This window comes from Vidua macroura, chromosome 3 (genome assembly GCF_024509145.1).
Source record: "Vidua macroura isolate BioBank_ID:100142 chromosome 3, ASM2450914v1, whole genome shotgun sequence".
Taxonomy (NCBI): Eukaryota; Metazoa; Chordata; class Aves; order Passeriformes; family Viduidae; genus Vidua; species Vidua macroura.
In genome coordinates this window covers 33,063,251-33,090,169 of record NC_071573.1, presented here as the reverse complement: position 1 = coordinate 33,090,169, position 26,919 = coordinate 33,063,251, and the positions used below count along the sequence as shown (strand labels likewise).

The 26,919-nt window shown below is 48.4% G+C and overlaps 2 protein-coding genes across 5 annotated transcripts in view; one reads left to right on the top strand and one right to left on the bottom strand.

Moving 5' to 3' along the window:
* The window catches only part of PPP2R5D (protein phosphatase 2 regulatory subunit B'delta), a 34,033-nt gene extending 8,389 nt beyond the window's left edge, over positions 1-25,644 (top strand). For all 4 annotated transcript variants that reach the window (XM_053973101.1, XM_053973103.1, XM_053973104.1 and 1 more), the window contains exons 3-16: positions 5,985-6,204; positions 7,279-7,478; positions 7,871-7,981; positions 9,357-9,449; positions 9,910-10,040; positions 10,152-10,211; positions 10,875-10,983; positions 11,858-11,911; positions 14,645-14,819; positions 16,337-16,460; positions 19,140-19,241; positions 21,771-21,843; positions 22,296-22,412; positions 22,759-25,644. In XM_053973101.1, the coding sequence (XP_053829076.1) occupies positions 5,985-6,204; positions 7,279-7,478; positions 7,871-7,981; positions 9,357-9,449; positions 9,910-10,040; positions 10,152-10,211; positions 10,875-10,983; positions 11,858-11,911; positions 14,645-14,819; positions 16,337-16,460; positions 19,140-19,241; positions 21,771-21,843; positions 22,296-22,412; positions 22,759-22,896 (1,707 nt within the window). In that variant the 3' untranslated portion in view covers positions 22,897-25,644. The remainder of the gene's footprint in view (positions 1-5,984; positions 6,205-7,278; positions 7,479-7,870; positions 7,982-9,356; positions 9,450-9,909; positions 10,041-10,151; positions 10,212-10,874; positions 10,984-11,857; positions 11,912-14,644; positions 14,820-16,336; positions 16,461-19,139; positions 19,242-21,770; positions 21,844-22,295; positions 22,413-22,758) is intronic.
* On the bottom strand, positions 25,523-26,908 carry MEA1 (male-enhanced antigen 1). The gene is made up of 3 exons (XM_053973113.1): positions 26,453-26,908; positions 26,259-26,373; positions 25,523-26,192 (listed from the first exon to the last, which is right to left on the bottom strand). The coding sequence occupies exons 1-3, from the start codon at positions 26,807-26,809 to the stop codon at positions 26,029-26,031; spliced, it is 636 nt and encodes a 211-aa protein (XP_053829088.1). The 5' UTR covers positions 26,810-26,908; the 3' UTR covers positions 25,523-26,028.
* Positions 26,909-26,919: the final 11 nt, after the last annotated feature.

The window sequence follows — 26,919 nt, the reverse complement described above, 5'->3', positions numbered from 1 at the left end:
GGAACACTTGAAAGAATAAACTGCAAGAGATTAAGTGGTTCTCCTTTGGTATAGCAGCCTTGTTGCTGAATGCAGCATTCCTCACAAGAAGGCACAGTCTGTATTCCCAGATGTGCAGTCTCGCTCTCGGTTTGGATGTTGCCAGGGTAGATACATTAGAATGGCCTCAGCAGAATATGATAGTATGATAAGCTGTCCTTAGAATTAGCGCAAATTTGTGTTCAGTGGAACTTTTCTGGTAGTCCTGAGTTTGTCTGTCATTCAGGCAGTGGTGATGCAATTTGAGAATTTGTCTCAGAAGAACGTTATACACGTCTGAGGAAGGAGGCATGTATGTGTGGTTTAATTATTTTAAAGCTGCAATTTGGCAAACAAGCTGTGCCACTTCTACATCCATAGAAGCTTATGTGCTCTGCTCTTGTCTGGAACACATTGCACTTGTAATTTGGAGGGTTGGGCATGGGAGAGATGTAGGGCTAATCAAAACTAGGAAGAAATGTGTAGTACAGTGGCATGGTTGTAGTCAATATTATTTTAGAGTCTTCTCCAAAGCACAGATCTGCATTTTAGAGCCTCAGAAAATAAACCTACTATGAGCCACTCAGTTTTGTGCTCATGCCTAACTTGCCATGTGGCCAGCAAGGAATCAGAGTCTTACTTTCTGTGCCTTGCAGCAGGGAGCAGTTTTGTAGATTCTCCATCCTGGCCTTTGCTTCTATCCATTTTGTTCTGTGTATACAGCTGAAAACAGCTTGGTGGGAGACCTGCCTGCAGACTCCAAGGAAGTGAGAGAACTCCTGCATTGGCATTATGGGGTCAGACTTACCTTTTATTTATGTGGAACTCTTTGCTGAGTTCACAGCTCTGGAAAGGTGTAGGGAAGTCTGGGTCTTGCAATGGATAGCCAACAAAGCAGGTCACTCTAATGTGCCCATCCAAATCAGCAGTGGGCTGTGGCACTGCTCTCCTGGTTACAACTGGTGCAATAAGAAGGAAAGAATGTCACAAGTGACAAGCTTCCTTTTGTGACCTGAAATGGCATGTAATATTTGCCTGGGTGCAGGAGAAACTTAGAAGTGATGTGTCTAAAATTCCCTCCCACAAAGCATACCCAGCCACTTCCTCATACTCCAGATGAAATCCAGCCCTCCTTTAAGATGGAAAGCTGTGTCTCCTTTGATCATAGGAACAGAGAGCGGAGCAGAAAGGAGACACCTCTGCAGTGTGTACTGCCACAGGTCTCTTCTTCCTTTCTCTGTGGAGTCTGCAGTGAAGTTTGTTCCCTCTTGGTGCTTTCCTGTCTCTGGAGTACTCTGCTACAGAATGGAAGAGAGCTCTTTCCTTGATAAGAAGAAATGTATACCAGTTTGAATGCGATTTTCTTGCTCTTCAGGAAACACAGAAAGGTATTTTGACTTTCACAATGTGTGAAGAATTAGGTAATGTGTGCTGGGAGCAAAACTCCTTCCTTATGTCAGAAGCAAGAGGTGGTTTGACTTGTGAAACGCTGGGAGTGGTGTTGTCTGGTGGGGTTGATGGGCTGAGCCCAACCTGGATACCTCTGCTGCCATTGTGAGAGTTTCATGCCCTGTGAATTCCCTTGTGGAGTTATGGTTGCTTGGTTGCCTGTTCTAGGGTGAAAATTGGGTGCACTAAAGAGATCTTTCCTTTTTCTTCATATCTCAGTAGATGCTTAATGGGCTCGCAGCAGGAGAGTAGCATGTGGGCAGCCCTCTTCCAGTTTGTGCTTTTCTCTCTCACACCATGCTCTATGGAGCAGGGGAAAGAATCAACTTTAATTTATCCTGGTACCAGAAAGTTGTGATTTGTTTTGCAGGCAACTTGTCTGGCTGGTGGGATGAGTAAAGCTTGTTGCAGAGCAGCTCTGTTTTGATGGATCTGGGCAAATGCAGTGGACAAAGAGCTCCTATGGGGATCTCGGTGGAGGGAGATGAAGAGGGTAGGAGCCAGTTCAGAACGCCCTAAGCAAAGTGCTTTGTTCTCTGCAGAAAAGGAGCTCTTAGTGGAGCTGATCTGGAAGGGCAGATATGTTGAAAAGCAGGCACATACACAAGGGAAGGCAGGTGTTGGATTCTCTCTTAAGTACAGGGGTACTGCAGTGCTCTTAGTTTTACTCCAAGATGAGCATCTCTCTGATGTGAGTAGCCAGCAGAGCTTGGCCAGCCCCTGGCTTTGGGGGGGGGGGGCAGTTTACTATGGAAGAGACAAGGAGCAGTGGAGTAAAACATGAGAGCAGGGAGTGGGAAATTAAAGGTATGTTTAATTCAGTCCCTCTGGAACATGATAAGTATGTGAATGCAGAGAATTTCTGTGTATCTATTTAAAGAGAAAAAATAAATGTCAGAGAACAAGGCAGCATTGAATGAGAGGATGAGGAAGAGTTACTCCTCCTGGCCAGAAAGACTGGGAGAGGCAGCTGGGTGGGGAAAAGAGTTAATGACCTGGAAGTGGGAGCAGGCATTAGCAGCAGTAAAGATGGGAGTTGCTCTGCAGCCTCAAGGGCAGCTTGGAGCCTTGCTGATGAGATTTGCAGCTCTGTGAGAGGGTGTACCTTTTCAGTGAGCTGCTGTATTTTCATGTTTTGCACATATCTCCATGGGGCTTGTTACTGCAGTACCTGGAGTTCATTATTCAGAGAGTATTCAGGCATTACAGCGTGTTCGTGTTACTTCTGAGGCAGAGAGCCTCATTTTAATAGGGAAGCTGTGTAACAGCAGACAAAGAGAACAGGTACTGACTTGAGGGATGGGAAGGGAAGAGTCATCTGAGGAGGAGGAGCTGAGAGCAGATCTGGGCTGGGAAGCTTAGCAAGCAGGGGATGCTCAAGGGACCAGTGAGGCAGAAAGGGCTTCCCGAGTGGCGATGCACCCAGCTGCAGTAGGAGTGCCTGCAGAGGTGAGGTCATGCACGGGTAGGGGAGAGCAGGAGGAGCTAGCACAGCTCAGGATGGTGGGGGAAAGAGGATCTCTGTTCTCTGGGGTGGAGAGGAATGGCACAGAGGAAGCTCAGGGCCTGGGGCTCATTGACTTGTGCAGGCAAGTTCCTAACTAGGAGGAGAGGTGGTGGGAACCAGTGGGGAAGAAGTGCTCTGGAGGCAGGGAGCCTGTGTGCAGGAGTTCTAATTCAGTTTCATTTAGGGGTGGCCTGTCCTGTTGGCACAAGGAGCTGCTCCACTGCAGTGGGGAAAGTGGGGCTACCCCACTGTGCTTAGTGCAAACACCTTTGTGCTATTCTCTGGTCACTTCAGCATGTGCAGTGTAACAGCCACAAGCTGTTGGCTTTGTCATGGTGTGTAAGCCTTGCTTGTCAGGAGGGGGCTGAGCCTGTTCAGGTAGAGAGATGCCTGCAGCCATGGAGCAGTTGGCTGGTGTTGGTGTCAGGGAAAGAGTCTGTACATGAAGAGAAAAGCTTTCACGTTCAGTAGTCTGCTGTGTTTTCAGGGGTGGAAACTTCAGAGAAGAAAGTGTTAGGAAACTTAAAATAAACCTCTACTGATTCGTGTGGCCAAGGTAAGAGGTGTTGAAGGCAGCAGGACAGCAGGCCTGCCACAGGAAGCACCTCCTGAAAGCAGAGATTCAACTTGATCCCAGAAAGTGCCTGTACAAGCAGCCCATCATAAACCCTCTGAACTCTGCAGCATATAGCTGACCTCTCCAACCATCAGGTTTTCTCTAGCAATCAAAAGTGAGATTTTGGCATGTGCATGACTCTTTCTTAAATAGCTGGCAGCTAAACCTGAAACTATGTTTCGTCTCTCGTCATGCAAGATGTTGAAGACTGTGGACTGTTGAAGACTGGTGGACTTTTCCAGCCCCCTGATACAGCCTGTTCACATGCAATAAACACACCATGCTCTGAACATTTGCCTGTGGTGTTTTTGGGTGGGGGAGGAGTACACAGGCATGTCCTATCAGCTAGGAGGGCTCATGTGTCCTGCTTCCTTCAGTGTTACCTGGGAGGACACCAGTGCATCTTCTGCTTCTCTCTGTACCATCTTTGCTCTGTGGTGGCTCAGCATTCAGATTTTTCCCTTCTTCCCCATGGAAGGAGAGTGATGCAGAGTTGAGGATTCCCAAAGGCATCTGGACAATATTTTGAGTGGCTCACACTGCCCTGATACCGAAGTATTCAGGGTGAGGAATGAGCTTTTCAGTCTTGGAGCCTGGCCATCAAGGCTTTGTCCTGGCTTAAATGAGCAGAGACTACTCTTTAGCATAAGTTGCCTCCAGTTTGTAGTCTGAGCCTGCTTTGTTTGGCAGACACTGCTGTTTTTATCACAAGCTTATCTGGCTCCTTCCTCTCATCATGGACAGTGCTGCTCCATGAAGGGAATCAAAACAAACGTAAACTGTAGAGAGTTCAAATCTTGTTGTCTTCCCCCCACCTTGGCTTGGAGCTGAGCTTGAAACAGAACCACTCAAGATTTCCTTCAAACAGAGCCAGACCAGAACCAAATTTTTTTTGATTTCTCATTCAAAGTAATGGCTTGGCAAAAAAAATGTTGTGTGTTGGGCCCTGTTGTCCACGGGAAGTCTTTACACTTGCTCTACAGATCCCAATCTGTAGAGCAGCATCTTCTTGTAGGCAGCTTTCCCTGTTCCTACTTTGCTGCCTTCCCACGTGCTGCAGGTGCAGTAACTCTTGCTCTTGCACTGCAGTGCTGTGCTGCACCTCTTTGGAAACCAGTTTAGGGAAAGGACTGTGCAGAGTAGCTGCAGCTCAGCCAGGAAGAGATTTGCCACGTGGAGGATGGAGAGCTGAGCTCCTGCACTCCCTTAAAACACTGCTGGTCACTGTTCTGGTGACCAGCACTGTGCTCTATGTGACAGCTGAGAATTATGGGGAAAGAAGGAGGTGATGTTCAAGAATTTCACTCACCTCTGCTCCCCATCTATTGTGCTATTCTTGCTGTATCCTAAACAGATTCATCCTGCAGCTCCTTGGCTTCATGTACCAGCAGGAAGGAGGTGGCTCATGCAGCACAGCCAGGGTAGGCTGGGTGCTGGTTCCAGCTAATCGCTCTGCTTCCTGGCAGGATGTTGCCCTCTTTTGTGCTGAGTTTTCCACTGGTTGGGTCAGTGTGAAATTAAAGGGTCAGTTACTGAGTCATTATGGTCCAAGTGGGACTTGAACCAGGAGAGCTTCAGCAGGGTCAGAAGAGAGCTGAGCTGAGCAAACAGTGGCTTGAGTTTCTGGTCACGTGCTGAACATGAGAAAGTGCCTCTGTTAGTGCAGTTTAACAAGAGTGCAGTGGGAGAGGAGAATACAGGCAGAGAGTTTGTGTGGCTAAAAGGAGTGATGTGGGAAAAGCCCATCTACAGAAGTCCAGACAGCAGTGAGGCAGAGATGGGAGAGGGCAGCCATGACAGGCTGGTAGAGCCCACAGCCTGGGATCTAAGGTTGTGTATGTTTGTATGTGTGGTCCATGTGGTTTATAGGTGCTCCTGGACCATGAATGCAGCAATGATTGTAGTGGTCTTCACTACTGCCTTTCCAAGGCCTTTATGTCTGCTCTGTACTACATGCTTTGCTTTTTCACAGGTGAGTCCCTGCACAAGGACAAGGAAGCACATTGCTGGTTTTTTAAACTTGCTTGTTATGCTGCAGAGTGCTGCAGAGACAGCAGCTGAGATTTCTGTTTGGACCACAGAAAGTTCTTATTTCTGCTTCATGTAATTTGTCACAAGATGTAACTTTGCTTTCCATATCCATAGCACTGGTTGTGCCAAGAGGCTCTGGTGTCTTTGTGGTACTTTGCAGACATGAGTAAAACTGATGTTTACTTTGCAGGTATGCTGCAAAGGCAACCAGCAGCTCCAGAGCTGGTGCGATGCACTCAACTGCAAGTGCAACAATGAAAAACCTGCCTGGTTTCTTCATTCCAAGAAGATGCTGATGGCATCTGCTTATGAGGCTTGTAGGCAAAAGCTTCTGAGTTGTTTTACTCTTTTCTCCTTCACCAGGCCCAGCAGCCTCAGCAGCAGCCTCAGCAGCCACAGCAGCAGCCACAACAGCAGCCAACGTCAAATAAGCGGCCCAGTAACAGCGCTCCCCCCCCAACCCAGCTGAATAAAATCAAGTACTCAGGGGGACCCCAGATTGTGAAGAAGGAGCGCCGTCACAGCTCTTCCCGTTTCAATCTGAGCAAAAACCGGGAACTGCAGAAACTCCCAGCCCTCAAAGGTAAAGAGGCCGTGGGGTGGAAGTGACCTGCATGACAAGCTGCAGTTTCTCCAGGCAGAGTGCAGTGGTCTAAGGGCTCTTCCTAAAGCAACCCTTCCAGTGTCCGGCTAGTTACATGGGCAGTGCAGCAAGGATGGTTCTGGGAAAGGTGCTTGGCTTGTTAGCAGGTAGAGAATTGATGGATGGTCTAAAATAATCAGAGTATTCTCAATGCAAACTTCGTACTTACCTTCCCAGTTGAGGTATTTAAACCTGCTTCTGTGTACTGAGGATTACCTTGGATTCTTCAGCAGATTGTGCAGGAAGGTGGTAAAGTGCAGAGACCTTGGTGCAAACTGTCCTTGGTTCCTATATCCACCCATTCCTGGGGAAGGACCAGGCTTCCTCCTATTTGTGTTTCCATTGCAAATTATTATAGTGCAATTGAACCTGTCCACATTAGGGCAGCTTGGTATTAGCACTTAGTGTATATTATGTTGCAATTAAACATGAGTATGGACAAGGAGAAAGCATTTTCAGCAGTCATTGAGGCAGAGCCATTGCTGTGTGTTGCTCACAGACACAGACAAGCCTTTGGGGAAGGCCGAGGTAGTGTGTAGTTTACAGTTGTATCAAAAAGAGAATCTGTTAATGTACAGCTCCTGCCATCCTCGCCCCTCTCTTCCACCCTGTTCTCTGGCAGGAGGGTTAGGCTACAGTGTGTGCTGCCCAGCTCCATTTTTGTCTCTGGAGTGCAGGACATGGCTGTCACTGGTCTGTGATGGGAGCTGGTTGAGTTCCTTTTTCAGTGTACTCTGTACACGGAAGAGATCAATGCTTATCAGGTTAGAAACTGCTACCCCGTTTGAAATCCTCTCATGGGACAGTTGCTTCAGAGGCCTGGCAGCCTCTCTGCCTTCCTTGCCCCATGTCAATAGCAGGGATAACATTGCCTTTCCCTCTTCCCTCCAGCAATTCAAGGGCAATGTGGCAGGGGAGGGGGAAACCACAGGGAGCAAACCACAGTGCTCCCTGGGTAAACCAGGAAGATTATCTGCCTGTCTCCAAGACAGATGTCCCTGCTTTCTCTGACAGATGCCCCTCCACATGAACGAGAAGAGCTTTTCATCCAGAAGCTGCGGCAGTGCTGTGTTCTTTTTGACTTCATCTCTGACCCTCTCAGTGACCTGAAGTTCAAGGAGGTGAAGCGAGCAGGTCTCAATGAGATGGTGGAATACATCACACACAACCGTGATGTTGTCACCGAGGCCATCTATCCTGAAGCTGTTATCATGGTAGGGCATGGAGCCAGTGTTTGTGTGGCTTGTGTGCCAAAGACGTAGGGAAGTGTGGGAGGAGAAGGGGATAGGGATTTGTCAGAGAGGAATGTGACCCCAGTCCTACCCATTCCTTATCTACCCACTTCCAGAAAAAGAAGTGTGTGTGGGGGTGGTAGTAGTGACAGTGCCTGCTGTGGGGAGAGGTGGAAGCTCTTGTCTCTGGCACAGACTGCACTTGGGGAGGTCCTGTGCAGACTGTTGCCCTACAGCCTGCAGGAGGGGATCAGCATGTGGGCACAGCTGTGACAAATCACAGTGTGTGTTGCACTGCAGTGAAGGATTTGCTGTGTGGAGGACCATCATGAGGTGTCAGAATGTCATTCATGCAACTTTTTCACTCACCTCAGTTTTCAGTGAACCTCTTCCGGACACTCCCACCATCGTCCAATCCCACAGGAGCAGAATTTGACCCTGAAGAAGATGAGCCTACATTAGAGGCTGCCTGGCCACACCTTCAGGTGAGGAGAGGTGGGGGATATAGATCTGGTGAATTTATCTCCAGGAAATTGAGAGTCCATGTGGATCTGGAGGCTGCCAGCCCTGCCACTGCTGCTTCACCAGCCTGCAAGGGTTGCTGGGGAAAGACTAGGCCTGCCACCCAGGGGTCACAGGTGGCTCTTAGGTAGTGCAGGAAGCAAGGATGTCCTGGGAACTGGCTGATGCCTGTATGCAACATTCACCTGCAGATGGCTTTAGACAGACTAGGTAAAAAGGATTAGGAAAGTGACAGTGAGCATGGTTTAGCAGAGCTCAGCAGTGGAAGTCAGGAGAAAAGCTCGAGACACTTGCACAGGGATGTGTTGTCAAGCAGACAAAGGCAGAAGAGGCAGGTACTGCAGAATGAAGCAGAAAATACAGAGAAGAAATAAGGTGTCATTCTGCAGCAGTGGTTAATCACTTCTCACTGCTGCAGTTGACCTAGGCATGTGAGCATTGATAGAAATAATGTGTCCTCAGCACCAGAGTGCTGTGAATGCTAGGCAGCATTTGTTTCTCAGAATTGAGAATTCTCAGAATTGAGAAACAAATGGATTTGTGGCAACCGAATGCTGAGCTTTTTGGTCAGCACCTCAGTTTTTTCTTTACTGCTGTCCTTGGCAGCTAGGCCCTACCTGTAGATGCATGGTCCTATCATTCCTTCAATTCCAAAGTCAGACCTTTCAAATACATTGATCTTGTTTGGCCTAGTGGCCCCTCAGAACCACTAGGAGGGATGAGAGTGGGCTCAGTCCTCTCAGAGAACAGCAGGACCAGAAGTTGATGTTTCAGCACTGATGTTTCAGCCTTTTAAAAGCAAGCTGCCCTTTGTTTTCCAAATGGGACACAGCATGCAGCTCTCCTGGCTTAGTGAGGCCAAGCCAACCTTGAGTCAGTACCCAGGAGGCAGAGGACACTGCATATTTTTCTGGGGTCTGTTTAATTTCTCTGCTCTTCTGTTATTCCTTGGAGTGTCTCAAGGACATCCAGTGAGTTTGAGCCTTTGCCATCTCTGGAGATTTCTGATATCTATAGGGATGTGTGCTGAAGATGGGAGAAGAGTTTCCCAGGCATAATGTCTTAATCTGAGCAGGCGGATGTTACCTTTGGGAGGACCTGAGGTGATGAGATCTCATGCAGATTTGGGCAGTTACATGCCACCAGAGATCCCTGCCCATTAAACGAAGGGCAGCTGAGTTGATCCCACTGGGTAAGGAAACACTGGGTTTTATGCTCCTTTTTGGGCTTCCTAGCCTTTCCCTGAATCCTTAAGGAGGAGGAAAACATAAAATCTGAAGTAAACACTGGTGAGAGGGCAGGGGGATTTCTAAGTAATCTCTCCTTTTTCCCCAACAGCTGGTGTATGAGTTCTTCCTCAGGTTCCTCGAGTCACCTGACTTTCAACCAAATGTAGCCAAGAAATACATTGACCAGAAGTTTGTGCTATCTGTAAGTAATTGTTGCCCCTGCCAGTGTGCACCACCTTTATGAAGGACATGCAGCAGATTTTGGTGCTTGATGATGTGACTTTTCTTTATTTGTCCTGAATGAGCAGACAGAATTTTCTGTGCAGGGCAAGACTGTGTACAAGCTGTAGTCACTGGAACTCATAACTCATTGTACAGGTGGAGAGGGGCACAGAGGCCTTGCAGGGGAAATCTGGGGAAGTGCAGCTTTGTAGAATGTGCAAGCCATCACTGTGCTTCTGAAGGTGAAAGAAATGATGATGGTTCCAGCTTGTGACTAGGAGGTCATGTGTTTCAGGGAAATGACCTCTGTGATCAGGGTGCTGAAGCATCACTCAACTGAAAGAGCTGGTTTTGGCCAAACAGGAGCAATGCCTGGTGTTGCTGGTAGCTTTGCTCAGACAGCCAGTATGCAGGCACTGACTGAATTTCTCTCCCCACAGCTGCTGGATCTCTTTGATAGTGAAGACCCCAGAGAACGAGACTTCCTAAAAACTATTCTGCACAGGATCTATGGGAAGTTCCTGGGTCTGAGAGCATATGTGAGGAGGCAGATCAATAATATATTTTACAGGTGAGGTCTTTCTTAGTACCATTTAGACTCCCTGTCTCCAGCATTTTTCCTTCCTCTTGCTTATCAAACTGTATCCAGCATTTGGCAATGACTTCTCATCCTTCTCTTTAGGTTCATCTATGAAACAGAACACCACAATGGGATTGCAGAGCTACTGGAGATCCTGGGAAGGTAAGGCCACTTTTGGGAGACCAGAGGACCCGTAGAGTGGCTTCCCAGCCCAGTGTGCTATGTGAAAAGGCAGTGCCTTCTTTCAGCAGTCCTTGCAGGAGGCACCTCTTCCAGGGAATCTGCCTGACAGAGCATAAAGTACTCCCCAGCGTGCTGATAAATACAGTGGTAGCCTTCTCCTCCCCAGGATCTGTCTCCTGTTCTTAGGAGTTTGAGTCCAGTCACACTTGCTGTCTTGCCTCAGCAGGCAGTGAAAGAGAAGAGCTTCTCACAGCTCTGAGAAGCCTTAGCAATGGGCAGCCTTCTCCCAGGTTTCAGCTTCCCTTTTGTTTATGGCCCTGTTGTGCTGCCATCCTCTGTTCTGTAAAGCACAAGACTCAAGCACTGAGCTGCTTGAGCTGGCCTTCCCCAGAGGTTCTGCCTAAATGTGTGTGGGCTCAGCCTGGCAGGGACAGAGCAGAGTCCAGGCTCCATCAGAGGCATTTTCCTGTGGTGCCTGCCAAGAACACTCTTGCTGAGCTCAGTGTGCAGGCTGGGCTGCAGTGACCACGCTTTTGGTGGGTGCTTCCTCAAGGGGCAGTGAGAGCTAGCGTGTCTTGTGAGGTGAGAGGCACTATATTACTGCTGGGTCAAAATTTTAACTAGACTCTTGTTTCTTCTCAGCATAATCAATGGGTTTGCTTTGCCTCTGAAGGAAGAGCACAAGATGTTCCTCATCAGAGTCTTGTTACCACTGCACAAAGTGAAGTCTCTCAGTGTGTACCATCCACAGGTGAGAAGTGCTTCAAGTTCCCAGGGCAGATTGGGATTTTGCAAAAGCTTAAAGCTATTAAAAGCTCTATATATTTATATTAGTTTATAAGCTAATTGTTTATAGCTATCTACCAGGCCACATTGTACAAAGTTCTTGCTGTGAGATGTTCTGGGCTCTGCCAGTCCATACTGTAGTGGTTGTTCCATTCTTGTGGTGTCTGGGCCTGTGCCACTGGATGATAGGAGGGTATCCTGACATTTCCCAGTGTCTTAATGCTGTAGCTTGCTTTGTCCTTCTGTGCTGGAAGCTTGTGAAATATTGGGGGCCTGCTGAAACCAGAGAGGTAAATTTGCTAGCTGCAGTCATCAGCCCTGTGCATGTGATGTATCAGCTATTAGTCACCACTGAGATATGTGGAGAAGTTGGCTTGCTAGTCTGCTAGATTGGTTTAGAGATTAATTTCTTCCAATTTTGAGTTGCAGAAGAATAGCAGAAGAATAGGGAAGATGAGAACTTGGGATAGGAAGTGGAAAAAATATGGGTACTAAGTAGAGATGTCTGTTCTCTCAGCCCTATTTGTGTGGGGCAGGGCTTTGTGTCACTCAGGTTCATTCCTCCTCGTTGTGTGCAGCTGTGCTTTCATCTGAATGTATTGGCTGTGGACTGCTCTGGGTGACTGAAGTTTTGTCCTTTAAATTGCACAAATGTCCTGAGCTCAGGCCCTGCCAGCTTGGTCTTAAAGTCTTCACTTGCCATCAGTAAACTAGATTTGTTTAAATCTGCAACATAATGGGCATGGTGTTACTTCCAGCCTAAGAGGTGATAGCACCTCTTGGTGTAAGTCTTGGGTAACTTGAGGAAGCTCTAATCTTGCCATGTTTTTTTCCTACAGCTGGCATACTGTGTTGTACAGTTCTTGGAGAAAGACAGCAGCTTGACAGAGCCAGTGAGTAGTCTTGCTTCACTTCTGTGTGACAGTCAAGTCCCAAAAAGCTTCACAGCTTCCTTAGAGCAGCCTTTTTTCACCCTTGCTGTAAAGAGGCTGGGAGTCAGTGGTATTGTTTACTGGGTTTGCCTGGCTCCCTGGGGGTAGAAGGGGCTGTAGTGCTCATGTGCAAGCCTTTAGCATTCTCACCTGAAAGCTTCAGGAAGGTAGGCTGTAATCTTCCTTTATGCTTCAGATCTTGGTGTAGGATACCAAGCTGTTCCAGGGCAGAGCTTCTGGCTAATGAGAGATCCTGCAAAGACAAAATACATAACCATCTGACAGAACCAGAGCTTGTGGGGGCCCTGAAATAGTAAGAGTTCCTCCAGAGCTGCTGGAGTTGGCTGCAGAATTGTGGGGATGAAGTTAGGAACCTGGGACACAACATCTACTTGGGCATGCCACTGTTCCTTCATGAAAGTATTCCCTTCCAGCTTTAGCATCAGTTTGCTACTTTTGTAGAGGTAAGTCACATTGTAGACACATTTACCTTCAGGATATAGTGCTGGGAAACAGCATGTCCTAAAACGTGAGCAGTGTAAATGGTGACCTCACATATTCTAGTTACTGGCTGCATGAACCTGCAGTGTTAACCAGGCTAAATGCCAGCTTGGCAGAGGGTGCAAGAAGGAGACAAGTGTTTCTCCACCCACTGCAGGCCAGGAAATGTCTTCTACAGAGCTGAGCTTCACAGGCTCAAAACAGCAGATGGGCAGAGAACACACACTTCTGTCACTGTAGCAGGGAGCACCAAAAGTGTGAGTGTTTTAATGAGTAATGCTGGCTGAGGTCGTTCTGTTCTCTGGCTCAAATGTGTGTGCTCATGGTGAGCCTGCCCTGTGCTGGGTAGAAGCTGGTCAGCTGTTGTCAGCTTTCTGGCTCCACAGCTCTGACACCAGCAGTGCTGAAGCAGACCTCCTAGCTTTTCCTTTAAACCTGGGTCCTCCATTTCCTTTGTTCCCAGAAGCCTGCTCTGAAACAAACCGCATAAAGTAGCTTCCTGATCATGCTGAGTACTTCCTGTGGCTGACATCCAGTACTACAGCCTCCATCTGCCAAAGCACCTCAGAGGTTGAGGGAGAAGAGAGAAATAGAAATCTGTCAATATTCCTAGGCTTCACTTTCCAGCTTATTCAGACAGTAAAGCTCCATAGCTCGTCACGTTTTTCTGGGTAACTGTTTAGTTGCCCCTGGATTACAGACCCAGGTCTGGCTTGGTGCTTGTGGAAAGCAGTGGAATGACCCAATTTCACTACCTCCAGTGGATGTTGTTTTTCAGCCAGGCATACCAAGACCATACTGCCACAACTTGGGTTCTGTTGAAGCGCCTTGCTTGTGAAGGTTTTGAATAGACTCCCAAGATGACTGGTGTTACTGACTTCTGGAAGAATTGCATCAGGGTTTGTGCATCAGCAAGAGTCTGAATGCACAGGGAGATGTTACCAGCAGTGCTGGAAAGAAGCCACATTACTCCCTGGGTCCACACTTGCCTGAAATGGGCCTCCCAGAAGCTTGCTCAGCAAGGCTTGACATGGTAGCTCTTGCCTCAACAGCAGTCTGAAAGACTGCCAGGTGAGCAAGGCCTCAGATGTACTCAGTAATAGCAAACACAGACTCCACACACCTCACACCACCTTAGTTGTAGGTGAAATGACTTCTGAGTCATTGACGCTAACTCTTGCCTGAATGGCAGACATGAATAATGACAAACATTGGAGATAATGGACTGCTGGTTTCTCAAGCCTTGAGTTGGCAGAAACATAATGCTCAGATATCTCTAATACTGTTGTTGCATTGCCCATCTTTGTCCCTCTGCTGCTCTGAACTTCCTCTCAAGTGCTGGCTTCAGGATCAAGTAGCTGAAGTACAGAGGTTTGAAAGGGCAGCTCCTATGGCCAGCTGTGTGTGACTCTAGTGTCCACGGAGTAAGCATCTCTTCTTCCAACAAGAGTGTAGGTCTGAAGCATCTTGGATCTTGCCTTTATATTGTCTAGAAGCAGATGGGTAGGACAGGAAGCAGCATTGAAAATAAATAAATAAAATATAGTGAGATATAGCCCTTCCCTATTCCTGCAAGCAATCATTTTACTCAGCTAGAAGTTGCATCTGCATTGTCATATTTAATTATAACCATTAGGTGTAAACTCCATAAACTTGTCTGTTGCATTCTGGAATCTCTATAAAGTCTTGCAAGAATGAGTTCCATAATCCAGTTGCTTTTGTGTGAAGTAGTATTTCCTTTCCTTGTCCCAAACCCATCCATGGCTTTATTTATTCGGTACTCCCCAGTATTCAAGCTCTGTTTTGAATAATGACTCTTCAGAGACCTTCTCTATAGCATTTCCAGTTTTATTAGTTGAACTTCTATGGTTACTTTGCACTGTCTGCCAGCTGCTGCCCACTCCAGTTTCACTCTTCTGTGTTAAGCTGTGATGGGGGATAAGAAATGATTGTAAGTTTGGTGCTTGTAATAAGAAATCGTAGCAGCCTAGGCAGAGCTGCTGCCATGAATGTAACTTTGCAGAGTTTGGGCTTTGGTCTTCTTTCTTAGCTGGTCACCCACCCTGACTTACTGAGAAAGTCTATTCTGTTACTTCCTCCCCTTTTGCTGTTGTGACCAGACACTTAAAAATTTATTTTGCAGCTGGTGTTGACTTTGAGCCTCTAACTTGTCTCTGTACTCTTCCCACTCAGGTGATTGTGGGCTTGCTGAAGTTCTGGCCGAAAACTCACAGTCCCAAAGAGGTGATGTTTTTAAATGAGCTGGAGGAGATCCTGGACGTGATCGAGCCATCTGAGTTTGTGAAAGTTATGGAGCCCTTGTTCAGGCAGTTGGCCAAATGTGTCTCCAGCCCACACTTCCAGGTAGGTTGCAACTCAGGGAGGAGATAGAGCATTGACTTGTAATCCACTTGGCATGTGAGGGTGACACCACAGTTTTGGACTTGTATTTGGCACATGGAGGTGTGACCAGGGTGACATGTGGTGGGAAGCAGTGAGAATCCTCAGCACAACCACAGCGTGAGCTGATCTGAAGAGAAAATAGAGTGGTTCTGTGGAGCCTCTCCTGCTGCTCTGTGCTGTTCAGCACTGTGTACTGCAGCAGGCTGGGGTTGGAGCACAGGTGCTCTGCCACCTCCTGTTCTGGCTAGCAAGGACAGAGGAGATCCATCCAGGGTCACCCTGTTGAAGTAAAAGCAAGCACTCTACAGTATTGGAGAGAGGCCAACCAAAGACACTATGCTGGGAAAGTCCTTTGTTTTGTTCTGGCACAGGTAGTAAAGAGTGAGAGAAGTGCTGGAGTCTATTTCTTCCTTGTTTGCACTGAAGGGAAATTGGTTGTAGTAGCTGGCTAATATAATCTCTGTGGATGGTTGTCTTAAGATTTAAAATGTACAGGGTGGTGGGACCTGCTAGTAGCTCCTAGCAGGTGTTCTTGGCTCACTGTTTTAGACTGCCATGAAGAGTGCCTATGAAGAAGACAGCTTGCTGGTCAAACACTGGTTGACCCAGGTATAGGTGGAGTGTTAAAGAAGAAATGACTCAGCCATTTCCCAGTGAGAGTGACTCTATAGTTTGTCTTTTGGTAGAGAGAGGTACAAAGTCATGTGGGAATGAGTTTTCTCTGAGTGGATTGTGTGTTAATCTAGCAGAAAAACGGTTTAACCAGATCTTGAAAACCAAAAGCTAGGTAAGTGAACACAAAGTGAGTTTCATTTCATTTACTTGTGTGGAACAATATGTTAAGGGAATGTAGCAAGTTCTGCGTTATCTGAAATGTAAAACTGAGCCTGGATGTCTCTTTTTCTAGGTTTTGAAGCTAATGCACTAAATGCAGAAATTACCTGCACTGTCTGTCACTGTGTAGAAACTTGTTTGACTTGTTTGTCTTGTTAGAGCAGGATGGCTGCCCCAAGATTTTCCATATTTTCACCTTTACTAAATCAGGGGGTTGAATTGTGGGACTGGTGACTGAAGCATGCTTCAAAGCCCTGAGAGACTCTGTTGTGGGAAAGCCGGGGAGGAATGGAACTTTACAGAGGACAGGCTGAGGAAATGAAGAAGGCTTGGAGCTAATCTGAATTGGGATCTGGAGTAGATGACATTAGTGTCCTTAAGTGTTGTGTAAAGGGTGTTGGAATCATCGGTATATTGACAGTAGGCTTGTCTATTCAAAAACATGAGGTTTGTCTCAGAAAAGTGAGAAGTGTCTGGCAGAGGCTAAGGCAAAGGAAGGATGAATGGCCTCATAGAAGTTCATGAAGGTCAGCCCTGTGCTGTGGGGAAGCATATGGGCTCCTTGGCTGGGTGGTGGCTTCCCTGTGCACCATAGGTGTTACTGGAAGGAGCCTCTTTAAGGATGCCTTTCTCTCCTGTTACAGGTAGCAGAGCGAGCGCTGTACTATTGGAACAATGAATATATCATGAGCCTGATCAGCGATAATGCAGCCAAAATCCTCCCAATCATGTTTCCAGCACTCTACAAGAACTCCAAGAGTCACTGGAACAAGTAGGTCTTTCCCCCATGCTCTGACACTTGCTGGATTGCTTGACCCACTGTCAGTCTTGGGGCATGCTGCTGCAGTGCAGCAGCAATGCATGGTGCTAGGTGGCAGCAGCTGCTGACACGGGGTTGGTGGTGGTATCAGCTTGTATCGTGGAAAAAGGAGATTTCCTGAACCCTCTGAGTTTTCTGTCAGCACCCCAGGAAAACCAAGACCCTTGTGCCCAACCAGTCTGCCACTGTCCTATTAGGGGAATCCTTCACTGAACAGTCCTACTGGGTCAGTTTCAACTGACTTATTCAGGGAAATATGCCAACAGCATAAGAGAAACCACTGAGTAGGTCTTCCATTTTATTTGATTATGTTCCCTGCTGCTGGTGGCTGCCAGTGCCTGGGAAGGACTTACACTGACAGTTCATGGAATAACATTCCTCATTAACATAAAATTGTGACAGGTTAAGGTTAGGGACTGCCAGTGAAACTATCTGAATGCAAAAACATATTCAAAGCAATTCAGAGAAGCTCTAATTCCCAGTAAAAGTATCCAGCGTGCAGAGTACATTTCTTACCCACAGGGGAAGAAGATGGGTTCAACCTGTTGACTGATCCCAGTAGTTACAATGGAGTCTTCCCTAACTTGCTCCTATTCTCAGCTTACTTTTATACTATTTCTTTATGTTTAGGTGAAGCTCGAGTGACTCTTAATTGTGCATGCCTTTGTTACTGATTGGTGTAAAATTCTCTTGCTTTGCTCAGAGATGTAGTCAATAAAGGACAGAGCATGTGCCCCATGAGGGGTGGTCACACTCTGGGGTGGGGGATTTTGGGAAGGGGATGTGTGTTAATACAATTGTGTTATAGTGAACCGAGCTCACCCGAGGAGGGTGATTTTGCCTTGGGGATGTGCATTAATACAGTTGTGTTGTAGTGAACCAAACTCACCCAAGGAGGGTGATTTCTCCACAGTTCCTGGCTCAGCCACAAGACAGCTCCTATCTCCCGTGGCTGACAGGCCCTGTGCAGTTTATCAGCTGCAAAGCACCATCAAGATCCCCTCCCTGCCAGGACTCCAAGGGAACTTGGCCACGGTGCTGGAGCAGGCTTTGAGCACAGCAACAGCATTCCATCCAGGGAGCAGCAGCTGCATTTTACCCTGTAAATCCTGTACTGTTGCAGATTCTGTTAGGATGTGAATATAACTTCTCAGAGTCCTCTAATTTTGCCCCAGCCATCTCTCCACAGCATGGAGAAGGGCCACAGCAGACCAGAGTGGCTTGCTTCTGCAAGGGTTGAGCAACCTCCATTTACAAGCCTTGGGGCCATTGAGTCTGCATAGAGTTTGATATTTGCCTATCACTAATGTTGCCAGTCTCTGAGAAGTGTGCAGTAGATTTTCCATCTGACTTCTGGCTGCTTGTTAACTAATGTCCCACCCTTATGTTCTCTGTGACCAGAGAACTTGGCTAATACAGTGCCTGACTCCTTGAGTACAGAGAAAGCAGAACTAGCTGGGCAGCTGTCCATGTCAAATATTATTCCCTGTGTCTGATTCCTAGATGCTACTCTGTTTTATGGTTCTCTTATCAACTTCCTTTCTTCTGACTTCTTAATTTAATTCCTTACCTAGTTAATTCAAGTTTAATTAATTTGCTTTAACACACTTCCTTTAGTGAATTAGCTAAAAATCAATTCTAGGAGGCTGGACAAGTCCAGAGCTCAGAAAAGGGCTTTATGTTCTTGTCTGAAACCCTTCACCAGTTCTGTGTCCCTGCAGCAGCTAGGATTCATGATTCTGCTGTTCCTGTCTTTTCTGGTCTGCTTCTCAGTGGTATTTCAGAAGAAGTTCTGAAAGTCTTTTCCTCTTATTTCTCCTTGTCTTTGAGTAGCAGCCACATCTTCTCAGGGCAGGTTGAGTACCTCAGATTCTCCTCTTCCTTCACATAGTTCATCTTTTTGGTCAGACAGCCTGCTTAAGTCCAGGAGGGTTGCATCTTTCTTCAATATTCCATTTGCAGAGCTGGTAGAGACACAGAGCTTAGTCTGCTGAATCTCATCTTTTGCCTCTGGGTCAGGTATTTCAGAGACAGCTTCAACACTTGTTTTCATTCTGTAGGAGAGTCTTTGTCCCATAGGGAGTTCACACACAGTGCAAGCTATCCATAAATCACTGACACAGAGCTGAATTTTCTTCTGTGATATTCCATGTGCTGGTTCCCATCTCTTCGGGGCTGCTGCCTGGCTGTGTTTTGGGCAACTCAGCGGAAAAGCTCATGACCAAATACTGGCAGCCCAAAAAAGTCATTGTGTATATGTGGTGTGAACAGTGGGAGGCACTAAAGCCCCCTCGAAAACAGCCTTGAACAGGCCATCCTTCATTTCCCACCTCTAACTGCAAGAAATGAACACATGAATGTGTATTTTTTGCATTCATTAATCTGACAACAGCAGGCCTGTCCCAGGGTCTTCTCTTTCTTCTCCATCTCTTTCCCCCTGTTGTACAGTTCCTGCTGTGTTTATGGAAAGGATTTTGCCTTGGTAAGAGGTGGGATTGTGTGAGAGTCTTTTGCCACATCACTGTAGAATGAGTTGCTGCTGCTGTTACCTCTTGTCTGTGCTGCTGGTGCCAGCTCAGGTGTAAGAACCTGCCCACCACGACTTGTTCTCCTTTCCTCGTTCCTTTGCAGGACAATTCACGGGCTCATCTATAATGCACTGAAGCTCTTCATGGAGATGAACCAAAAGCTTTTTGATGACTGCACACAGCAATACAAGGCAGAGAAGCAGAAGTGAGTAAGAGGTTTTTGCCAAGTAACTTGAGCTCAATTTCAAGTCTCCTTGGGGTACAGTAACAGATGGTAGATGCCAGTAGGCAGAGGAGAAATGGAAAGGTGGTAAGTAATTCTGTCAAAAATTAGGATTCCTTACCCATAACTATGGGTAGGGGTGAGGTGTGCCCTGATAAAAACCCTTTCAGTTCTGCTGAAGCAGGTGGCCTGGAAAAGTTGACAGAGTTTGCTGAGTCATGAGCAAATAGATTGCCACGTAGAGAATACTCAGCTTTGTTCTGCCTTGGAAATACTTATCAGGTCATAAATGTTGCAGTGATGTCAATAGAATCCTATTGCTTTAGAAAGGCTTTTCTGAAGAGTTTTGCTGCAGTGAGCATAATGCATCTTTCATGCCACAGGATGCTTTCAATTTTCCAGTGATAAGGATGGAATGATTCCTGCAGTTTCAAAGAGTGAATGATGGGGATAAAATCTGAGCTCAGCAAGTACCTGTGCCATGATGCTGTAAAGAGAAAAGAACTCCACTTTTTCTGCTGCCTTGTGCTGATTTTGGTGCTTCTATGGCTTGCCTTGGTGAGCTGAGTCAGTCCAGTAAGCGAGAAGGAAACTTTTTTTTCTTCTTCTTTTTTTTTTTTTTTAATCTATTTTCTGCTGACTTAGTGAAATAAAATAGTAAAACAATGCTCCTCATTCCTGGATGAGCCAGGGCTGCTGGTGGGGAGAGCAGAGCTAATCCTTGCTGGGAGTGTGGAACTCTGGGGTACATTCTGTTGTTTTGTGATATAGGAGTAAATAACTCAATAATAAGTAATAAGTTGATTTATCAATCAGACCTTCAGATGGGTAACCTGCTTATGGAGAAATTAAATTAAGGTTTTTTAGGATCTTAAATAGGAGCAAGCAAGTTTTCTTTTTTTCCCATTCTAGGGTGTTTGTGAAGCCCACCAATAACTTCACATATATTTTAAATCACAGTGGCAGTACATTTCCTACAAGATCTACCTAGTGTTTCCATCAGGAGTTTTCTCTCCCTGTTTAGCTGCTGACCTGCTGAAGGTGACTGTTCCCAGCACTGGTGTGTGACTGATGGAGAATTGTTCTGAAAAAGCTCAACAAAACAGCTCAGTGCTGTCAAATAAAAGGATGGGTAGTGCTGCAGTTTTCTATTCATGTTATGATGATTTTTTTTTTTTTTTTGGTCTAGTGCCTCTGTGCCTAATTAGGCTTCAGAAAAACATTGTGCTGTGAAATAGAAAACAGCATGTGTGGGAAGGATTGCATATGCAAACAAACTCAGGAAAGAGGAAATGGGGAAAAGGAGAGAGTTGTATGTTCACTGTTAGGCTGCAACCAGATGTTGAGAGGTGTGATTATGGCTTAGCCTCATTTTTAATTAGGTAACATGCCTACAAGTGACATGCCAGCTCAGGCCTGTCACTGCTGCACCCCTAGCTGTGCAGCCACAGCCAGGGTGGTCATGAGGGACAAACTCTGCAGGGAGATGTGGTGAGGCTGTCTCTCTGCTGTTCAGTGCAAATGGGCTGACTGCACCTTTCTAGTCTCCCCAGACACCTTGAAACTGTTTGGATTGTCAGAATCCTTTAGAAAACCAGTGAGGAAGTTGGAGTAGGTAGTGTCTTGTCCTGAATGGATTATTCATTTCGGTTTTTTGGGGGTTGGTTTGTTGGAGGTGTTTTTGTGACCCTGTGTTTTCTGGTGGAGTAATCTGCTGCTTGAAACCTTGGCAACTTCATTCTAAGCCCACATGACTTTAAAGAGTGTGATGTCATTACAGAGTATAAGAACTTCCTTAACATGGATACATATGGCACTAGAGAGACCAGTAGCTGGGATGAAAGTCATGTAGTTAATAGAAATAAAGCAATAATTTTAGTGCAGATGTTTAAAATGTAGAAGAGAATAACAAGGGGTTATTCTCACCTCTTTTTGCAATGAACATTCACTGTCCTATGATTTGTAAGTGGCCCTGCTGAACAGTCACCTCACATGTGTGCCAAAATCTGTGCCAAGTTCAAGAGCTGTGCCTGGGCTGTTCGGGCAGCTCTCTCGTGTGTTATGGTTAGAGAGAGAAGGAACAGTGGGCAGTGGAACCCCAGTTCTGTTGGAAATTATAGTTTGTCCCTCTGCATCTGGGGGGCACCAGGAAAATGTGTGTTTGAAATTCAGACCGGTGTCAAGGCGTTACCCCAGAAACCAGACATTCTGCTCTACTCCTGGCAGCACAAAGCCAGGCCAAAAGTGCCTGTGCAGCCCAGTGTTGCCACCCTGTGCTCTGAGGTGAGCGAGGAGCATGCCTGCCTACCCTCTGCTAGTCGTAGTGTGTCCCCTCTTCTTGCCTCATCTCACCTGTAGACTTAGAATTAGGTAGAATTAGGGGTCTCTGAATGACAGAGCAGATCTTCCACTTGCCTGCACTTTTCTGCTGTCTCTTGGCTTTTATCATCCTGTGAATGAAAGCTGCACTTTCCCCAGGAATTCACAATTGCTCTCGCTCTCTCTGTGCAGGGGAAGGTTCAGGATGAAGGAACGAGAAGAAATGTGGCAGAAGATAGAGGAGTTGGCTCGACTGAACCCCCAGGTGAGTGACAATAGGACCTAGAATGAATGAGGCAAGAATGTGCAGGGTCTTGACCTGCTTCCTCAGCCCATGAGAGCAGGTTTTAGCATTTGATCTCAGTCCTGTGGACACTGCTGCAGCAGTGGTGTGTCTCTCCCAAAAACCAGTGTCCTGGGAATGTTGGCAGTGTTTTATCAGGCTGTCCCTCTATAGCACTGACCTCTAAGTACTGCCTTATAGAGAGCATTTATGTATTTATGGACCACACTCTGAAGTGCAGCTGCACATGCAGTGTGCTGGGAGTCAGAGGGCACGGGGGAGGAGACTCTTCCCTACCTGTGTCCCTACTGCTGCCTTCCCGGGGGCCAGAGAAGGCAGCTGGAAGAACTGTGCCATGGTGTGTTAACATGCTGGGGGAGAAGGTGTGGTGTTGGATTGAGTGCTGACTATCCAGCTGTCTGTGTTGTCTGCAGTACCCCATGTATTATGCACCTCTACCCTTGCCTTCTGTGTGCTGTATGGAAACGGAGACCCCGACTGCGGAGGATATACAGCTACTGAAGAAAACGGTGGAGACTGAGGCCGTGCAGGTGCGTAGGTGACTCAGGTCCTTTCACAGTTGCTCCCAGTCCAGCCAGGACATCAGCATAGCCAGAACTGTCTCTTTCCAAATGTTATGAAGGTAAATACTCTCATCCCTCATCCCTCATCATGAAGAGATCAACCTGTAGTCTGAAAAGTGGAGTTTATCTAACCTTCTCACTCTGGAAAAAGTGCCAGTGGGACTTTCTTGTGTCCTTTTGGTCTGTGTTTGGGTCTCAGCCTGTTCTGAAGCATGCTGCAGTGCCACTCAGCATAACCTAGAGCAGTTGGAGTCAGAGGCTGAAGGCATGAAGGGGTATGCTACTGATTCCTGACTCCTTTGATTTGTTGTAGATGCTGAAAGACATTAAGAAGGACAAAGTTTTGCTGCGCCGGAAGTCTGAGCTTCCGCAGGACGTCTACACTATAAAAGCTTTGGAGGCCCACAAGAGAGCAGAAGAGTTTCTCACCTCAAGCCAGGAGGCTCTCTGACGGGCTCAGGAGCTGGCCCAGGAAGCTCTGCCCCATCCCTTTCCTCCAGGGGTCATGGAAATGCACTCGGTTCTCATGTATAAGTAAGGAATGAACATGGTGAGCTGTGCCTGTCCTCCACTCCATCTGCATACCTCCAGGGTAGATCTGGTTTTATGTTATAACTTGTATCTCACCACTGTCGTGTCGTCCTGCATTTTCTCCGTCCTCCTGCTTTCCCACCGTGGCTCTGCAGGCATTAGGGGAGCCTGCCTGACCTCTGCTTCTATCAGTCCAGGCAGGACTCACTTCACTGTGAGCTGCCACCTGATTCTTACTCTGCCAGAAAGCCAGAGCCTGGCTCAGGCTCTGTATTGGGCAGAGCCTGCCATGCATGGCTCAGTGTGCTGCTCCAAACTCCAAGTGCCCATCTCTGCCCCTGTACTGCCTGTGCAGCTGAGCCCTGCCATGGTCAGAGCCCAGGCTGAGCTTGGGGCAGAAGCAGAGTTTGTGAAGGCTCTGCTGCCTCTCCAGCCTGCCTTGTGGTGCAGCTCCACAGCTGAAGGGTCTTAATTACAGCGGAGGAAATGTTTACTTCCACCTTTCTTTTGCTACAAGCCCCTTGTTTTGTTCCCCTGTCAGTGGAGTGGGGGTTCAGTGCTTTGCCACCCCCAGTTAAGCTGGGTGCAAGCACTACATACTATTGCAGTCCTCCCTTTAGAGCATCCTTAGAAGCTCTCTTGTGAGAAAGTGAATTCCTTCTGCTGTTTGTGTTGGTCCATGCTGACTCATTTCCTTCCCGATGTCTCGGGTTAATTGTGGGCCCAGAATTAACTTCCCGCTTTGTAGCAGGTGTCAGCCACTGACTTCCACCTTCTTCCTCTAACTGCTCAATTAAAATACTCCTGCAGCTCTCCCTTTGTCTCTGTATCCCATCCTTAGCTCTTCAGGACCAGGGTTTCTAGGAAGCTTGTGCTGCTAGTCATTTCCGCAAGCCAGTGGAAGCAATGGCTACACCTCATGGGGTGTGGCTGAGTTTGAGTGTTCAGTTGTCTCCTCATTATTATCAATGGCTAAGCACTACTGCTGAATCGCTTCCGTGGGTGCTCTGAGCAAAGTTCACCTGTCCTGTTACGTGTGCACCTGCTGTGGCCCCAGGCCCTTGTTAGATATCACATGGTGCATCAGGGGCTCGTGCTAACTTAGCATTTAGAAACACTTGCTGATAGCCCAGGGGCTTGTGCAGCACTTGGGTGCTACTGTGATCCAGCTTTCACCCCTGTTGTTTGTGGTGCAGATTTAGTGCCAGGCCAAGGTGCCACCTCAGAGGCTGGTTTATCATAGAGAGGGAGTCCTTGCTTCTTATCTGCTGCATCTGCTTTCTTGACAGATAAGCTTAATTGGGTTTGCAGTAGTGCAGGGAGCCTGCGGGGTTGGGGCTAGCCTGACACTGCTTTGCAACGGCACGGGATGTTATAGAAGGTTCTGGTGTATCTGCCTGTCCTCACCAGTAAACCATTTCCAGGTCAGAGGATCACCCCCTCTCTAATCTTTCTGCTGGTGTGCAGCACATCTTTCCTCCAACCCCAGCAAGGCTGTTTTGACCTGTGTATCCTGCATCCCTGCCCCGTGTAGCTCTCTCCCGGCTCGGCCCTTATCAGGAACGCCACCATCTCTTGGGAGGAGCTGGCGGGTGCATGTGTGAGATCCCTCCCAGTCACGCAGGGCCCCACCTCCCCTCCACCTCACACAACGGGCCAGTTCGTCAGGAGACTTCAGAAACACCTCAGGGAGGTTATTGCTTATTTTGAACATTAGTCTGAGCTCATGATCAGGTGCCAATCAATTACCTCACGCCTGGCACAGCATGTGGACAGGCACCGGGTGGTGCCAGAGCAGCACAGCGGAAATGAGGGCTGCCAGGCTCAGGCTGGGCAGGAGGCTCCTTCCTGTTTCAGCACAGGCTCTCCAACTGGCTGCTTAGTATTGCGCTGTAAGCCAAGACCTCATTTTTAGATTGCTACAGCATGGTGTACCCTTACTTGAGCCTGCTTGCTGCTGGGCACTGGCTGCCTTTCCCTGCTGTGGGCTGCTCTGCCTGCAGAGGGAACAGAATCTTGTGGTGTGCAGGGGCTGGCACTGTCCTGCAGATGATCTGTCTCTGCTGGCAGCCCCTGACCCTGGCCAGAGGAATGCTGCTGGGGTTGTGCCATGTGCAGGGGCAGGATTGTAACACATCATGATTATGTGCTGTACAGCTTTGATGTTCCCATAGCTTTTTGTGTCTTGTTTTGGGTCAGGGAACTTAGGCTTAGTACCTTCACATCATCCTTTGTTTGCTGCCTATTCATTCCAGTGTCCTGGACACCTCAGAAGGGGACCATGTGAGACAGGGGGGAGTGTGCTCACCCTCTCACTACGTGTACTGCTCATACGCAGACCTGCATCTGCCACGCTACAGCTGCCCCTTCCTCAATACTTGGTTTCTAGCATTAGTGCTGCTCATTTCTGCCTATGCCTTTCCCCACATCAGCCAAATGGACAGAACTGGAGCTGCCTCTTCCACTCCACCTGGCTTGCTCCTCCCAAGGGAAAAAGCAAAACTACTGCATTCACACCCTGGACACAAGTATTAAGCTGCTTACAGTTCATATGTACATATGGTGTACTTTATTTTCAGTAGAGCATTACATAGTATGAAAGTGTTGGATTTTGTACAGATGTCCCTGTATGTACAGAACTAAATAAAACCAATCTCTTGGAATGACACATCTTGCTGCACCTGTGATATTCCAACACACAGACCCTATCCTGAGGAGGGGCCCTAGCCTGGAGAGTGACTTCTCTGGTACTGTCAGCATGGGGCCGAGTCCAGTGTTTGTCCTGAGGGAATCTGGGCAAAGCCAGCCAAGCCCCATCGCCCCATATGCATCCAGGCATGGAAACCAATCTTCCTCAGAGGTAGAGGAAGCCAACATAAGGTCATCACATTGACTTATGCACCAGCCAGAACCCAGAAAAAGGAGTGGGAAGGAAAATCAGACAATGTCAGTGGGACAAACTGGAAGGTTGATACTGTGTCTCGGAGGCACTGGGCATTTTCAGGGTGGAGGGAGGGCTGGGGTTTGCAGCCCCTGTGCCACAGCCCAGCCCTCAATTCCACTGAGGCCGGGGGCCACCGAGGCTCTGCCGGGCCTGCAGCGTGCGCTGCACCACGTCCTTCCACTGCTCCTCCGAGATCTGGCTGGCCCAGGCAGGGATGCCCAGGGTGGGCAGCTTCACACTGGCCATCGTCCTCTTCACCAGTTCCACATGCTCTGGGAACAGAGAGGCCGTGAGACCGTGGCGGAGCCCCGGGAGGGTCCTGCCGGAGACGCGGTTACCTGCATCCATGGGGATGGAGCTGTGGCTGCTCTGAGCCGTGGCGCCTTCCGCTGCCTCCTCCTCATTCTCCTCCTCGCTGTCCACCGGCGGGTCGGGCAGGTGCAGCCTCAGCATCTACGGAGAAAGGCGGGCAGCGGGGGTCGGGACCGCGGGTGCCCCCGGCCCCGGCCCGGCGGGAGGCGCTGGGCGGTACCTGCAGCCGCTCCTGCAGGCCGGGGCCCGCATCGCCGAGGCCCTGCTCCGGTTCCTGGCTCAGCGGCTGATACAAGTACCCGCCGCCCTCCTCCTCTTCCTCCTCCTCCTCCTCCTCATCGCCGCTCCATCCCGCCGCGCCGTCAGGGCCCTCCGGCGGCCCTGGCTCCCGGGGACAGACGCGCTCGGGGCCCATGCTCCGCACCACCGCCATACACCGGGCGCGGCGCCGAGGAGGTGCCGCCGCCGCCGCCGCCCGGAACCGCCGCGGCCGCCGCGGGGCACTGTGGGTGTTGTAGTCCCGAAGCGGGCCGCGGGCGCGGCGGGCGGTGCCGCCGGCACGCGCCGCCGGTGCCATCGAGCGTCGCCATCGAGTGTTGCCATCTCGGTCTGGGCCGGGGCCGGAGCAGCGCGCCGGGGCAGGGCGGGGAACCCTGGGAGCCGCCCCTGAGGGAGGCCGGGTCCCGG

Bases quoted from the DNA above. Each gene is read 5' to 3' on its own strand.
- MEA1 (XM_053973113.1), bottom strand. From the start codon at position 26,809: ATGGCACCGGCGGCGCGTGCCGGCGGCACCGCCCGCCGCGCCCGCGGC. The intron at 26,374-26,452 runs GTACCGCCCAGC...CTTTCTCCGTAG, and splicing joins GCCTGCAGGAGCGGCTGCAG to ATGCTGAGGCTGCACCTGCC. The intron at 26,193-26,258 runs GTAACCGCGTCT...CTCTGTTCCCAG, and splicing joins CTCCATCCCCATGGATGCAG to AGCATGTGGAACTGGTGAAG.